This window comes from Eleginops maclovinus, chromosome 1 (genome assembly GCF_036324505.1).
Source record: "Eleginops maclovinus isolate JMC-PN-2008 ecotype Puerto Natales chromosome 1, JC_Emac_rtc_rv5, whole genome shotgun sequence".
NCBI classification, from domain to species: Eukaryota; Metazoa; Chordata; class Actinopteri; order Perciformes; family Eleginopidae; genus Eleginops; species Eleginops maclovinus.
In genome coordinates this window covers 25,312,161-25,329,348 of record NC_086349.1, presented here as the reverse complement: position 1 = coordinate 25,329,348, position 17,188 = coordinate 25,312,161, and the positions used below count along the sequence as shown (strand labels likewise).

The 17,188-nt window shown below is 42.1% G+C and overlaps 1 protein-coding gene across 1 annotated transcript; it reads right to left on the bottom strand.

The window, feature by feature from the left end:
• Nucleotides 1-5,060: 5,060 nt before the first annotated feature.
• Nucleotides 5,061-12,208, bottom strand: gpr37l1b (G protein-coupled receptor 37 like 1b). Its single transcript, XM_063894122.1, is given in 5 exon segments — nucleotides 5,061-7,250; nucleotides 8,142-8,363; nucleotides 8,365-8,514; nucleotides 9,130-9,438; nucleotides 10,918-12,208. Coding segments are annotated over 5 exon segments (1,539 nt in total). The 5' UTR covers nucleotides 11,611-12,208; the 3' UTR covers nucleotides 5,061-7,085.
• Nucleotides 12,209-17,188: the final 4,980 nt, after the last annotated feature.

Below are 17,188 nucleotides of genomic sequence, written 5' to 3'. Positions count from 1 at the left end.
TCATCTCTCAATTTGCTGAGCTCAGCAGTTTAACTGGTTGATGAAGGCTGGCCCAGTTTAATGTTCAAATCCTGCTGTTTGCTCCCTGTCAGATTTGAACTGTTATTAATGACCAGTTTATTAATGTGTGTGTTGCGTTGAGATCTGTTGAACTCTTTTATAAACTGTTATCATCATATGCCTTCTCCTTCTCTCAAGTGCAAATACTAAACATGATAATATAGGCTAGTATTTTAATTCATTATAACTTGTTCAGCATTTCTTCCCTTTTTTAATTCTGGAATTGTACTTTTATATCATGTAGTTATTGATACCTGAGTTTTAAGACATGAAATCCTTCTTTTTGGATTCATTTTGAAACATATTTATCATAAAGTTTGTAGTTATTTCACGATAAACATTTGAGGTGTATTTGGTTAAGTTACGTAGGGTGTTTTTTTCTGCTTCACCGTACTTAATGTTTTAGTACCTCGACCGCATGAATAATATTTAATTTGTTTAATCAAATTAAAATCCACAACACAAATGTGGACCTTGAGGCCACCAGAGGAAGATTACGTCACATCCCACACACACACACACTCTCATGCTTCACAGGGCTTCCTCTTCTTATTCTTTTTTCGTGGCTAATTGACAGTTCAGCGGAGAGTATAAAAAAATCGAGTGGAGCTCAACTTTCTCAGAGATTGAAAAGCAGACGGACAAAAAAAGACCCGAAAGGAGGAGAAAATAGAAGCTGCTCATTGAGCTCTAACGTGATCGCACTGATAAAAACTTCATCCATCCTTTCTTCGTCCTCAGCCCCTCCCTCCTCTTCCTCCTCTGTGCTACTTGTCAACAAGTGGGTAAAACTTTTCTTTCACAGTGTGAAGTAAGAGTGTGTGTGTGTGTGTGTGTGTGTGTGTGTGTGTGTGTGTGTGTGTGTGTGTGTGTGTGTGTGTGTGTGTGTGTGTGTGTGTGTAGGACTACTTTTATACCAATCAACAAAGAAGAAGGCCTCAGTGTTTCCTGTCTGCAGTACAAGGTGGTCCCACCAGTGTGTGTGTGTGTGTGTGTGTGTGTGTGTGTGTGTGTGTGTGTGTGTGTGTGTGTGTGTGTGTGTGTGTGTGTGTGTGTGTGTGTGTGTGTGTGTGTGTGTGTGTGTGTGTGTGTGTGTGTGTGTGTGTGTGTGTGTGTGTTCGCTCCCGGTGAGAGTCAACCTAGAGCTCCATCGGGGACCCCATGCACATTGTCATGGCAACAGTATCCCCCTTTTCCTCCCCCCTCTTCTCCACTCCCTCCTTCCCTCATCAGTTTTCCCACAGAACAAAACCAACATTGTACTCGTGTGTGTGTGTGTGTGTGTGTGTCAGTGTGTGTGTGTGTGTGTGTGTGTGTGTGTGTGTGTGTGTGTGTGTGTGTGTGTGTGTGTGTGTGTGTGTGTGTGAGACATTCAGGTCAGATTAGTTTGTGTTCATTGAGCCTGTGTTCAGGGAGAAACACACACAATATGCTGCTGATGAGAGGGCTACGATACACACACACACACACACACACACACACACACACACACACACACACACACACACACACACACACACACACACACACTTGTAGACAAGTAGTGCTTGATATCAGTTGGATTCACATGCTGAGTGAGAGGTTCAACACTTCTACTGAAACTTTCTCACAGTTTTTACCTTCTCCAAATTCCCAAATAAAGGCATGGTCATTTAAAATCAGTACCATGTGCCGCCGTGGTCAGAGTGTTAAAATAAGGAATATCAAAGTCTTTCACTTATAAACAAACTCACAGAGTGGCTAGTGTCTAATGAGCTGAGGTGGTTCTATTTCTCCATAGGAGACATATTTGGAGAGGTGTTTTAAAGCCAACTACGAGATTTTGATTTGAAAATCTGCAATTGTTGTCATCTATCTTCCATCTGTGCAGAACCACATGATGGACAAACTCTCAATGAGTGTTTTAATGAATTATCTTCCTTGTAAAACTCACTTTGGCCAACCTTTCCCATTGAATGTTTTCTTTCCTGAATGGTTTTAGAGAATCTGACCAATTTTTCTCCCATGTTTTGGCCTGGTCTGGCACTAACAGTGAGAGGTGAATGTGAGGCATGGACTTACCTAATGGGTGGATGTGGGACTCGAACCTGTGAACTTTCTGTTACGTAACATTTGGTTCCCATCCAGTCTGTCCTAGAGACGTCGCATGACCAATGGTGGTCTAGTCGTCCCTGTGTGTGTGTGTGTGTGTGTGTGTGTGTGTGTGTGTGTGTGTGTGTGTGTGTGTGTGTGTCTGTGTGTGTGTGTGTCTGTGTGTGTGTGTGTGTGTGTGTGTGTGTGTGTGTGTGTGTGTGTGTGTGTGTGTGGCTTCATTAGCGAACAGAGGTGGTCTGTTCAGTAGTTTGTATCAGAGGGGCGAGCTCTCATCACTACTAATGAGAACAACATCACCAACCTCCTGAAACACTCTGTTCCTCCAGCTCTCCATGAATCTCTCTCTCTGGTTTCCACCTGTTCTTTATCACTTGTTAAAGCGTCAGTAGCCCTAAATTATATCAAAAGTATTCTCTCACTTACCTGAAGTATCGCAAGTTAGGATTTCAATTAAAACAATTGCAATTTGTAACTGAATTTCGAGAAAACCGGCAAAAGAATTTCAATTTGAAAGAATTCTGGTGTCCATCCGCTTCCACTATGCAATTAGCATAACAGACCCAATGATTGGCATTTTGGCCATCGCCATCTTGTTATTTTTGGGACACAGGAAGGTGGAGCTTAGTCTAACCAAATGCTTCGAAGGTATTCTTTTCAATGTTGTTAAAATAGACTTTCATGAACTGAAAGCTGTTGTTTGAGTTGTGAGATAAAAACACCCCTAAAGCATACCCTGCTTTACTGTGACCATAATATACAAAATCAACATTATGCTTTTCTAAAGAAGACCTAAGACTAGCCATTGGGACAAAACAAATATATAAGAAAAAGTGTTGTAATAAATCAAGTCATTAGCAGTGTAATTTTCTCATAGACTTCTATACAATCTGACCGCCTGTTGAGGTTTTTCAGATGCAATTTGCCAAAACGTTTTGAATTGAATCCAGATCATCCATTATACAATCTCAATTATTCTGAAATGGAACTTTTTATTATTGATGTTATAGAACAAGCCATAGGGGAATCTTTTCATAGTCTTCTATACAATCTAAATTAGATGTCGTAACCAGCTGAGGTTTGTCGAGGCGAATTGCCGAGACGTTTTTGAAAAAACCTAAAACTGAATCCAGATCATCGATTAGACAATCTACATGATTCTGAAATGGGCCCTTTCATTATCGAGGTAATAAAACAAGCCATCAGTAGGATAACTTTTCATAGACTTCTACAATCTGCCTTATTTTGGAAAACAGTTGAAGTTTGTCGATGAGCTTTGCAGGGATTTTCTTTTAAAGCCACAACTGAATCCAGATCATCGATTATGATGATCTAACTTATTCTGAAATTGGTCCTTTCATTATTGAGGTAATAAAACAAGCCATCAGTAGGGCAATCTTTTCATAGACTTCTATACATTATGACTTCACTTGGTAAACAGTTGAGGTTTGTTGGGGAAAGTCACGACTGAAAGCAGATCCTTATTATAATCTAAATGATGATGAAATGGGTCTTTTTATTATTCAGGTTATTTATTGGTGAGGAAGGGGTGTCGGAAGGTGATCAAGTTTATTCCAGAAGTTTCTTTAAATAGTCTTTGCATCCTTGTCTCCTTTTTGTGGAGAGCAGGACAGAGAACATCACTTTCCTTTAATTTTGTAAATCCTCTGCATGGGCTGTCGGGGGTAACCAGGCGAAGACAAGGATATGAGGCGGGGGGGAGGGGGGGCTCACATTGATTAGAATAGAGTTTGAGTTTCTAAATGAACAGAACTGTGTGTGTGTGTGTGTGTTGTGTGCGCGCAAATTTGGACTGGTATCCCATGGCAACGGGACAGTAGTGAGGTCGTTGATATGCAGCAGCAGCAGCTCTGCAGAGGGAGAATCTTCGTCTCTTCTCAGAGCGGAGAGGGATTCCTTTACACCCTTTAAAACGACATGACAGACACTTAACAAAAACAGCTTTTAATGAGCTTCTCAAAACATTTCGGAGCACAAAGCTAATTATTCCTGTTGTGTGTTTTATTTCATAAAAGGTTGATGAAGATTGTTGGCCTGTATGTGGCTGCTAGAGCCAATATCTGAGTCCATTCAATGTCACTCACATATTGAGTTACATTAGGGCAGTGGTGGCAAAGTACATAAGGGACTTGGCTTGGGATCTGGAAGGTCACCAGTTCAAGTCCCGGAAAGACCAAGTGCTAACGAGGTGTCCCTGAGCAAGGCACCGTTCCCTACACTGCTCCTTGGGCGGCGTACATAATGGAGCTCTGTGGGACGATTAAGAGTATATTCGATTCACACATTAATCTAGTTTCTTTTGTCTTTGATGATAAACCCTCATCCGATGTAATATTTTATTCTTATGCATTGAACTATAGAATGTGTGGTCATATATAATAATTAACCTGGGTTAATCATCAGCCTGATAACTCTACTAGTCCTTTTAATTTGTTCAAAGTAAAACAGAGTGTCGTCTGCATAGCTGAATATATCAATCCTATCTTATTGAGTTCACTGGTTCCAAAATTAGTTTCCCCAACTCTTCACACCCATTTAAATCTGTCCAGTATTGAGATTAAACACGGGACTGATTTTTTAGCTTATGGGTTGGATATTTGTTGCCCAAGTGCACCTTGGTTATCGTAGCGGACGTCTCTCTTTTGGTTCCTATGATCACCGACTTCTTACCTTTTGTTATTTATCAAAGAACCAGATACTTTCTAGTTTCACAGCTTAATCATAAAGGAAATACTGCGGAGAATCACAAAAACATGTCTGCTGTAAAGATGATTTAGACCTCAGAGAACCACAGACACACAACATAGCTTCTCCCACTTGCAGAACACATGTTATGGTAATCTTCAGCTTGCTCAATAACATCATAATTGCATCAATAAATTCTCCAGACAACTGCAGTTTTAAATTGCACAGCTTTATTTATAAATTACCACCTCTACATCCCAATGGTTGGTTTATGCCTTGTTCACAAGATAACAACAACCTTCAGAGACACTTAAAAAGAAGAACATAAGACAGGCACTAAAGTTAATCTGGTTTGTGTGGACTGTCCCTTTATTAAAACACTCAATGTCAACTGCATTCACATTTACAAGGAACTCAAACACGACACCAGTGGGACTCGAGCTGTTAGTATACGTCTTGTTTCTTTTGTGCAAAACTGGAAACAAACATTCTGCAGATCGGGACCCTGGTGGAATACATGCCACTGTAAAAGTGCTACTCGTATCAAACAGGGAACTTAAGCATCCAGACACTCTAGCTCTTTCTCCATATTGTAATTTCAGATCAAAAGTACCTACTCAGTGTGAAAGATATGTTCGCTGAAGACAAAGTTAGTCGGACTTGATGTGTGGATTTCGGTTGATTTAGCTGAGGGCTGAGGAGGCACTAAGGCACAGGCGGCTCATTTATATGAATTTAACATTGTGTGAAACAAAGGCATAAACATTCTTGTGACATAAAAAAATCTCCATTCCCACAGAGATGTAATTAGTTGTAGATCTAGCATTAAAACAAGCTACATTCATGAGTTGTGCTTCTTCGTTTTTTGTTCTAGTTGTTTGACAGTCTGAGTGAAATACAGACATATTAATATGCTTTAACAGTTCCTACACAGTTCATCTTCCTGTACAAAGAGACCGCCTCAACACTAATAAGGTCTTGGTCTTGTTCACAACGCCTCCCCTTCCCCCACTTCGCTTCCTTCTGAAACATAAGGATCCACTTTCTTCCCAGAAACACACGTTGTAGAAATACAATGAACAGTTTAGCTTTGTCCATTTCATCCATAGTTTGCAAGCAGATACAAGACATATTCTTTCATAATCAAGCTCTGATTGGTTGGTTGTTGTTACACTAGAGCACATTTTTAATCCTAACTCTGACAAGGGTTGACATCTTACAGAAGTAGCCCACAAAGAAAGATTGTCCATGTCAAACGGACTCACTGGAAATACTGGTTTAGGTGAAGGGTGGCACCTGGGTAGCGTGCAAATGACCTGAAGACACAGAGTACCCTCTGGTCACGTTGCTAGTACGTAATTGAATCACAAACAATGAAGTCCTTGACACTCCAAGATTATTTTATTACCAATCCGTCTCTGCTCTTTCAGAATGATTTCCCAAATCTCGTAATCTCTGTAGTTAGGCGTTTGTTGCCGTTTTTCATCTCCTTGACCCTAGGAGGTGGTTTTTAATATCTCCTTTATTAATGTCAACCTACTTTTTCTTGATAGTGTGACAGATGGACGGATGATCAATGGCCCAACAGGTTGACACCATTTCAATAAACATGCTGTACACTCCTTTCAGCAAATTAGGTTCATAGTCAGAGGCAAAACTAAGACGTTACTCACTTGATTCTGCACAAATATGTTTGTGTGGCACAAAACAACCTCAAAGCAGACTCTTTTTACTCCTTATCAAGCTTCCATCACACTTTTAAACTGCTAATTTAGCTTTTATACAGTGGATCTTCCTTATAGAGATATTGCATTCAGCTTCAGACCAACCAAAGAAGACATCCATGATTTTCTTATCATACATTTTTACTCCAGGAAGTTGGAGGGAAGTGTCTTTTCTGAGGGTCCTGAAACGGGCTCCTGATTTTACAACAGGTGGGTGTGCAAGAACAGCAAGTTTTCTAATAATCACTACGGATTAAGCGTCACTTCCTGCACAGACAGGAAGCTAAGAGGGGTAACACTGTGTCCATAAAGGAATATCATACAAATGGAAAAACTGAGAAAAAGAAAGAGGACAGAAAAAGATGGTCGTTGGTCGACAAGCGTTGTGGTGAAGAAAGGAAACTGAAACGTTAAGGAAACCTCGGGATAGAAGAGAAACAGTGTTTGAGGATAAAAAAGAAGATAGGTTGTTTTATGGAAGAGGAGATGTTGAACGCTGTAGCTCTAGCTGGAGATCGACAGGATGGCTGAGGTGTCTTTAGCCTTGTCGAAGAAGATGGACGTCTCATTGGCTGCCTTCAGTTTGATATTTGGTGAGCCTTGAGTCGCGTTTGGCTGACACTCCTGACAGCAGCAGCAGCAGCAGTCCATGAAGGCCTGACCGAGAGCCTGAAACACAACCACATGCAGGTCAGAGCCATCCGTCAATGACTTTCAAAGAGCCACTACATTACTGTTAACCCCTCTGACTATTACAGCTGGATCTGAACGGGCCAGAGATTTGATGTTTCAATGCAAAAGGATTGTGAGCGTCGATTCTTGCTCCGGTTGGTAATTTGATGCAACCAACCTTTTGCCACGCCTCTGCAAATACAAAACAATTCAATTTAAGGGAATAGTTGTCAAGTCTGTCTCACCTGATTGACAACGTTTGGGTTGCGTATCCATCTGCCAAGACTCTTTGTCTCAGACGTGATCCCATTAAGTTTTCTGAGCACTTGTTTGAGTCTCTGCCCAAGCAAGATGGCACAAAAGACTTAACAGTATGGGTACCTATATAACAGTTCTAAGGTTGCCCAATGATATCGGCAAGTTGTTGGTATCGTCAGACAAAGGCTAAAGAATATCCACAATAGTGTTAAACTAAATATGCATGGTTTACATGTAACCTAAGCTGAAGTCGTTTTCTTATTTTGCCCAGTTAATGTGATGGTCTTAAAAAGCAGTGTTTGTATGTACAGGAGATACCTGCTGTTCTTCTGCAATTAGAGGGAAAATATGTGAGTGTTTTGGTATCGGCATTGGCAATTTGCAAAAATAAGTTGGAAAATATCGGCGAATCGGACATCGGCAAAAATCCAATGTAGTAAATGAGTCCCATCTACTTGGGACGTGTGTGATTGCGCAAGATGTGGTACTACTACTATGTAGAATGGCAGCTAAATGCACAACCATACAGCATACATATAGGTCTTAAAGCTGTGTGGGATCGGTTCTGGTTGAAGAGGACCAAAAGGGGCCAGTTAAGTCAACCCTACTTCAATCACCAGCATGACCTACCTTGCACAGACACAGCAGCAGCACCGGCGTCACTGAAGACTTAAAGAACAACAGGAAGTGATGCAACAGGGCCAGCATGGAGGCCGTTTCCTCGGAGATGGTGATGTTTGCGTAGGCCAGCGTGATATTACAGACGTGTTTGGGCAGAGCACAGACGCCGTAAACCACCGCCAACGCCAGCAGCGTGCAGTTCAGCTGCCGCTCCAACGCCTGGTGCTGCTGGCCGCTTCTGATTGGTGGAGCGGTCGTCGTGGTTGCGCTGCTTCTGGACGGAGCTGGAGTCGCTGTTGACGTTGCGGGTGGCCATCTGGCAGAGGATGGTGAAGAGGATGGGCAGGCAGAAGTAGCAGCCAAAGCACCACCACATGCGCCCCTGCAACAGAGAACAGCAGTAATCTGATTACTTTGTAGTAGTTTGGGGAGCATTTTATAAAACTTCTGGTACTTTCTGGATCTATAAAGTACGTTGGTATAGAGTTGAGTCATTTTGCTGACATTCAAACTCACCATACAGTTTGATTGTTTGATCAACATTCAAAAGTAAATAAGTTAGCAATCATATCTCTAACTGAATCATGTGACAGTACAGGATATATCTTGTTTATAAAACCTTAATAAAGGTTCAGTTGGTTGTCATATATCCTGACAGAAGTGCATGAGACAGAAATGTGTTGCTCTCCCTCCTGCAGTGCTCCTAAAGACATTTGCAAGATATGACTGTGCTCGATGCTAAACAACCAATCAGAAATGAGGAATTAGCTCTGATTGGTTGTTCTGCTTTGGAAGGAACATGAGTTGTTTTTACTAAAGTATCTGTCACATGCACTACTGTGAAGAAAAAGTGTCATTTTCAGCAACTGTCACAAAAAAGTACTCAAGTTTAGTACTCAATCCCAAGAGTGAGCCAATGAAGAGTTTGAAGATACTTTTGAGTTCATTTCTTAAAAATCTACCCAGTTAGTTAAACCTGTGTGTGTTATGTCCTCACCTGGTGATACCTGAGCAACAGGGAGTGCAGGGAGTCGGGCAGGTAGAGGGACAAAGGGGAGGTGGGTGTGATGGTGCAGGAGTCGACCAGCAGGCCGGTGGTGGGGGACACGGACTGGCTGAGCTGCCACAGGAAGATCTCGGGGCTGGACAGCAGCAGAGCGGCGAGCCACACCAGCATCAGCTGCAGCAGCACCGAGCGGCAGCGCTCCACCAGCCGGGCCTTCGGCTGCGACGAGGAGGTGGCGGCGTGGAAACGAGCGATGCCCAGAGCGCACAGAGTGAAGGAGGTGATGCCCAGAGAAACGGCCTGCAGGAGGGGACGACAGGGGGGTCAGTTCTTCTTGTTTTGGAGGTATTTGCTTTGGTAAGGCAAGGCAAGTTTATTTATATAGCACCTTTCAACACAAGGCAATTCAAAGTGCTCTAAATGGTGCAAAACAGAACAGTAGTAAGAGAAATGAAATGTTAAAATTAAAGAAAATAAACCGAGAAAGGTCAACCAATACAAAATCAAACAATGTTAATAAAAGTGTCTGAGATATTCACAATATGTTTAATCAGCCAGACCCTTGCTGCAAATCAAAATCGACTAAACAAGGAATGGAAAATTCTACATTTTGGATCAGACTGTTTTGGTATAAGGGAGTGATGTATGTTATTGAGAGTGCAACCAAGAGCATGTGGGATCTATGTTCTGGTTTTAGTTTAATGGTGCTTTCAAAACTATGGGAGTAACTCTGATGTTATGAGTCAGGAACTCACATGGTATATAGTTTCATATCCATGCACAAACATTTTGACAATCGCAACAAGGTCGAGTCCAATCCATACAGACATTATTTGTTCCTCAGTACAAGCTCTTCATGATTGTTATTCAAAAGGATAAAGTACTACACCCTCTCTTTACCCAGTGCCATCAGAATGTGATCAGTCTGGTGTTATTTAATGTGTCTTATAATCAACACATCCCATATGCAGACCCATCCAACATCAGCATCAGTCCGTCTCTCACTGATGAGTTGATGTCTGTGCACTCAGCTGCATCCCATTGGTTGCCATAGTTTCAGTTCTTGAAGAGTCTGTCATTTTTTCTAATTGATATCTCAGCTTACAATAAGACTCAGTTTTTAGATGTTTTAGCCAACCACATTGACTGAACTGTTAGAATAACTCCATCCAAAGAGGTACAATCCACCTTTCATAAACTCCAAGAGCTTAGTCTATATCACAAACCATGTTTTCTCTGCTGAGACGGACCAAAACACAGTCAGAAATGATCTGTACTAAAGACTCCAATATGATACGCCAGAGACATGGGGTCACACATCATTCAAACAGAGTTTCACCCCAAATTTGTTCCTGTCAACACATGAAGGCAGCAGCGGGACGCTCCAGCAGACAAAGCAACAGGTCTCCATGGTGACTGACAAAAAACCTCTTGAGTCTCTGGTCTTTAGCAGCTGTTCATAGATCACAAAAATACAGAAAAATAATCTGTTGTAAAGAAATGACAACACTGTCATATTAGATGTTTGGGCAATAAAAGTCATACTAAGTCAATATCTTTCAATTAAATACAAAATATACAATTGCCATATGGCCATTGGCAACCAGCAAGACTTCCAACGCAAATAATAATATGTTTTACTTTTGTTGTATTTCATTCATGTTTTAAACATTTCTGTGCATTCCCCCTCCAAAAATCTCAGAATTGACTAGTACATCAGTTTCACCCGGCAACAGGAACCTCTCTTGCTCCTCCTACTTCCGCATAAGCCCCACCCACCTCCATGTAAGGCACCATGCGACAGGTGATGTCACCGAGGATCCTCCTATGGGACAGCTGGTTGAGAACCACCACAGGAAGGCATAGCACCAGGACCAGGAAGTCCCAGAATGCCATGCTGGCCAGCAGGTAGTTCCAGGCGGACCGCATGTAGTAGTTGTTCCAGACGATGCACATGACCGCCATGTTTCCAACCACGCCCAGCGCCAGCACCAGGCCGGCCAGGAACAGGACCGCGTAGGCCGAGTACGAGCTCTCCACCAGCGGGTAGAACGGGTTGAAGAGTCCCGGGGCGTCGTGGTCCGAGCTGGAGGTGTTTCCGTGGACGTCGTGATCGTTGTGGTCTCCCTCTGCTACTTTAGTCTCGTTGTTGAACTCTGTGGCCTGCGGCGGCGTCACAGAGTCGTTCTCGAAGGACTGGCTGAAGGTGGACTGTTGTTCTTCTTCCTCGGCACCGCGGGCCAGGCGTCGGTGTTGGTCCACATCTAGATCCAGCATCTCAGGGAGGGGGAGACTCTTGTTGGGGGCTTCCCCGGTCTTGAGCTGCTTGGAGATCCAGAGTGGTTCCAGTTTGACGAGGGATGAGGGTTTTTTGAGGGTGTCGCTTTGACTGTCAGGCTGCTGAACGGTCTTTGCGTCCGTGAAGAGAAGCGGCAGAAAGAGGCCCAACCACAAAGCAAGAGTAGGGGCCATGATCCAAATATTCAATGTGGAAGATTCCTCTTAAGATTCTTCTTATTGAACTGCAGAACTGGTTGCAGATATTCAATTAAAATGCAAAGAAAGTTCCCAAAAAGTTCCAATATTCAGGAACCAAATGACCAACTATAGCAAAGTCTACGATACCTTTCAGAAAGATTCCGAGTTTCTGTAAAATGACTTTGAGTTTGTTGAGTATAGGCGACAATTCCAGGGGAACAAAAAGGTTCAAATATACCAAAGTTGGTGGCTGATTCCTAGACGTCTACCAAAGTTTCAGAAAGTTTCTAGATGATGAAGAAACACCGATGTTTGCTAGATGGTCCTCTAGATTTTGAATTGGTTTGTAGTCCAGAAAGATGAAGGTCTCGTCTCTTCTCCTCTCAGGCGTGTGGTTTTAAACTCCCAATACCTCCAGATTTCCCACTTTAAAACTGGACGGTGTTCTTCCCACCCATTAGTAATCCAAACAAGCACTGGAGCTCCAGGAGGAGGGAGGAGGGGGGGAGCCGGGCGAGGGTCCGAGTCCGTGTCGGGGCTGCTGTGTCTGGGCTGCAGAGAGACTGGGCGTCCTGGAGCTCTGAGGGTCTCTGGGAACAAGCAGCTCTCTGCAGTATGGCTGGATGACTGCCTTTGTCAGGATGGACACACACACACACACACACACACACACACACACACACACACACACACACACACACACACACACACACACACACACACAGTGACATCCTGCAAGCATACAAACAAGGTTGGCACACACACAAATACACACATTTGTCTGCACGATCATGCATGCATACTTTCTTTTGCTCTTTTTGGCTTTCACTTTTCTCTCTCTAACCTTAAACACACACACACAAACACACACACACACACACACACACACACACACACACACACACACACACACAAACACACACACACACACACACACACACACACACACACACACACACACACACACACACACACACACACATGCAAACTCCAGAACACACACACATTTAAAAACACTCTCTTCTCTGCCGCCCCCTGGTGGTCTAGTGTTGGTTTTACTGGGAACCAGAGCCAGATGATTTTATTAAAGGAAACCAGTCTGCCTCGAATACTGATGAAACCACTTTCTGTGTGAGAACCAGTTTCACAGTGGGAACATTTTTCGGGGTGAGGGCAGACTTTGGACTACTCGTCACTTCTACTGTTTGAGGATCCTTTTATGACATCATGGTCCTAACCTGGAGATTAATCTCTTCACTGTCAGACCTCTACCAGCAGTCAATGTCTCTTCCAAGTACTGCGTGTCTAAAAGCCCCTTATACCTTCTTCCTTTGTGCCAAACAGCTCCATTGTTGTCCAAAAACTGTTAAAAAAAACACATCAATGAGAGTCACTGCTGAACTGGGGAACATGTTTCATTATGAACAAACACACTGTCAATTATTCTGATGCACACACTAACTAGGGCACCTTGTGTGGATTCATTCGCAGCTGAAAATAGTCCCCACCGATGAACTGTTTCCCATTTATTTGAAAAAAGTGGTGTGTGTGTGTGTGTGTGTGTGTGTGTGTGTGTGTGTGTGTGTGTGTGTGTGTGTGTGTGTGTGTGTGTGTGTGTGGGGGGGGAGGGTGTCAGGGAAAATACTGAAAATTATATATATATATATTTTAAAGCTTTATTTCCTTCTGTAGGAACCAATGGGCTTGGAGCTTCGAGTCAAAGACTGGAAGTCAGAAAAGTATTGAGATGCACAAACACATTGCTGGTTTAAGTCATTTCCTTGGATTTGTTGATTTATAAATAATGTAAAATAATACCAGGCTCATCAAAGTGTGACCTGATTGTTCAAATTCTGATTACAATGAGTTCTAGGAGCGTATTCATCGAGAGCTTTTGAATATTGGGACTTTTGTTTTATCCAGATGTCCATGTGGAAATGAGGTCAAAAAGCAGAGAAGTTATGTACTTGGAAAACATTTTTTCTTGGCGATATTCAAGAACACTACTTGTGTAAATTGATATTTAACATTCTTAAGTCCACTTCAGTGATCTGTTCTATGTACATGGAGCTGCAGTTCTTCTTGTCGCCACTAGAGATCGATATTTTTCCGTGTTAGTGAAACTGTGACTGACAGCAGCATCACCTCCAGGTCTGAGAGTACTGAAACAATGAGCAGATAGTAATAAAGTGGTAGGAAAATATCCTTTACTTCATGAAAAGCACCATGAACACAATGCACAGTAACTTAGTTACAGTTAAAGTCCTGCAACAGAAATGTTGTTTGATAAAAGGCTGAAAGACGATCAGGAAAAAGTCTTAAAAAGTCTAAGAAAAATGATATGGTGACAAATTCTGTGCTTTATTACCACAATCCAAACCTCAAGGTTATTATAATTACTTCAGCTCTATTATAATAGATGAGAATGATGGCTGAAGCTTCCAAAAATAAATCCCAAGCGACATAATCAGATCCTTTTTTAGTTCGTGAGGCTCGCGGAGGTTTGAAGAAATGCACACACAAAATAAGACTGAAACCAAACAGAGAACTTTATTTCATTTACGAGGTCATGCTTTAGGGATGCTTTCAGGTCTCTGTGCAAACAACTTCCTCAAACAACTTCCTTTAAACACACACACACGCACGCACGCACACGTTTTAGGTTTTGACTGTTGGGATTGAAAGGTCTCGACCACATTGGCTGTTAAAACGCTTGCTCTCTCACAGGAAGGCAGTCAGTGTCCAAAACACCAAACTGTAAGCCTGAAAAACCTTGGCTGTGAAACTATATGTTGCTTTTTATGTAAAGTCTAAGGTTTATGTCAGATTTTACAGCTCTGAATTTCCTCTGATGGTTCCCGTTATTTGGCCTCAAGTCATAAACCAATGGAATTTAACCACGAGGTCTGAATACGAGTTACACTTAATTGACTTACTATAAGCTTTAAATCTCTTTAATTGTTTGACATGATTCACCCCCATTTCTCCAGCGTTCATCCCGCCTCAGGAAAGAGCTCAGTCTTTACCCAAAGACAAATCTTCACCATCTCTCACACACTCTGTGGTTCAGTATCTGACTCTTCTTAGTCTGTGCCCTATCAGTCTGTAGTTATCAGAGTCTCCGGGACTGCATCTCTCTTCACAGATGATGTATATCTTTCTGCTATCTTTGGAGGACATGTTGAAGACGACGCTCATTTTCAGTTAATATTTACATTACGGGCCTCTGTTGTGACTCAGAGGCTTCACCTTGTGGCGGTAGTTGGTACACCTGGAATATAAACTTTGCATGTAGTTTAATGATAATGTAAATGCAAATAAACCTGTGACCTGGATTGAATGTGAAGAAAGGCAATCAATAGGTCCCTTATAAACAATACAAAACAGTAAAGATATTGCTTTTTAAGTGTCAATCAGGGAAGGACTTCTTCGCTGTTGATGATTTAGGTCCAGCAGTGAAGATGTGAGTAGATAACTTTACTTTGTTTCTTAAAAGCCAAGAATGTTGTATCTTGCATGCAGTAAATCACCTAACCCGAGTCATCCGAAAGTCCTGCAGGTTAAAATGGGCCAACATAAGTATTTTATGGCTCCTATTCTCAACAACAAGCTGTAAAACCTGCTAGAAAGTTCAACTATGCGACCCTTCACTCAAATATAACATCTTCTGTGTTTCAGTGAACATGTTACCTATAAAACTATCCCAGTTTTTGGCTGCAGAACATTTCCCAGTAGTAGGATTGTCTGTGTACACTGTTGTCAGCACGTACACAGGACATTAATAATCAGCAGGAAATGGATTCTCAGTTTAATATCATTAATGCATTGAACTCTTTTGCCCATGGATCCAGTGTTAAGCCTATCAAAGAACTCGCATACAAGCGAATGCTCCTCTCCTGCCAGTGTGAGAGGGCGTGTGGCTACCTGCCTGCAGACATTAATGTAATTACTCACTAGCTGAGCAGCAGCGCGGGTATTGTTCTAACCCTGTAGGTCATTGTGAAATATGTCCGTGCAACCGGCAGCAGGAAACTAAAACAGAGGAGGTTCTTTCTTTATGTCTCATGCAGTTCAAAACATTACAGATATGAAGTTGAGATCTAAATTAAGGTTAGGTGAGGGTTCAAAGTCAGGCATTGGCAATTAAGTTCCCCTAACTACTCATCTAAAGAGACAGTTTTATGCTTTTGGGGTTGTCCCTCTCCTGCAGTGACACCACTATGTAACACTCACGCTTCTATTGGCTAGCGCTCCAACACACATCTCTAAGCAGTTGACCAATCACAACAGAGCTAGGCCAGCTAACCAATCAGAGCAGACTGGGCTCTGGTTTCAGACAGAGGGTGAAAAGAGGTGCTGCAGCACAGACAGTATGAGAAACATAAAGAGCTTTCTGAACATTAAAGCATGGAGACATGTCCCAGGAGAGACACTACATACTGATATGAACCTGAGCAGGGGTCTCCTTCATCAACCAATCAGATGAGAGGATAGTGGATATGGAGACAGCTTCCTGCTCCGCTGCTGCAGCTCTATATAAGGCTGTCAGTCTCTGCTGTGGAAAGACATGAAGGGCAGCAGGGGTCAGTGGACACACACACACACACACACCCTATATGGGTTAGAAAGTCTGTGGAAAATGTCGGTGTGAAACAGCAGAGCGTGAAATTCCTCCTTTTCCCTTAAATCCGATTTAAATCTGCCCGAGCGGACGTTCGATGTTTGCTTTGGAGCGAATCCTCTCGGTGCAGCTCTGAGATGACCTGAAAAATAAAAACACACCCACAAGCTTCTGTGTTCACGTGGGAGTTCACCCACTTCCACTGACAGGTCAGACCGCATGTGTTTATTCTCTGAGTCAATCACAGTTATCCTTAATGAGACACGGTGCAGCATCCTCCACTGCCCACCCAAACTGAGCCTCAAGGTGCAGGTTATTTATCAGTCATAAGCGCAGGTCAATGGAAACAAAACAGAACCAAACTCATCATCTCCTCTATGAATGGACACATAAATACACTTTATAGTAATAAACTGAAATAAAAAGGACATTAAATCGGTGTTTGTATAAAAAGTTCTCACATTTAAGAACAAATTGACCTTTTTTTTTAGGAGACTTTATCACAGAACTATGACCCTCATTAGGATAAACAATGATTCAGTCCAGTTGTAATGAGTGTAAATTATATTTTGATGTCAGTAATCACTTCCTTTATGTCTTTTTAACTCAGATTCTGTCACTAGTGACAAAGGGGCTGAGTAACACATGTTTAGTTACGGAGGAAACAATACATGTTTGTGTGTTGATAAAGTTTAAACAAGGCAATATCATTTCATTCAAACTGAAAATACATATCACCATCTTTAAGCTGCGCTCTTATTTTGAAATTCCTGAGAAATGTGGCCTTTTCTTTGGACAACAATAGAGCAATTTCTATCATTTTGTTTAAAAAAACATTCTGTAAATACTTTTGTTAAATCAAAGTGTGCTATGGACTCACAGCAGTCCCACTAAATGGAATCAAACTGAAATAAACAGAGTGATATCTGCACACATCGTATTGTTGTCCAA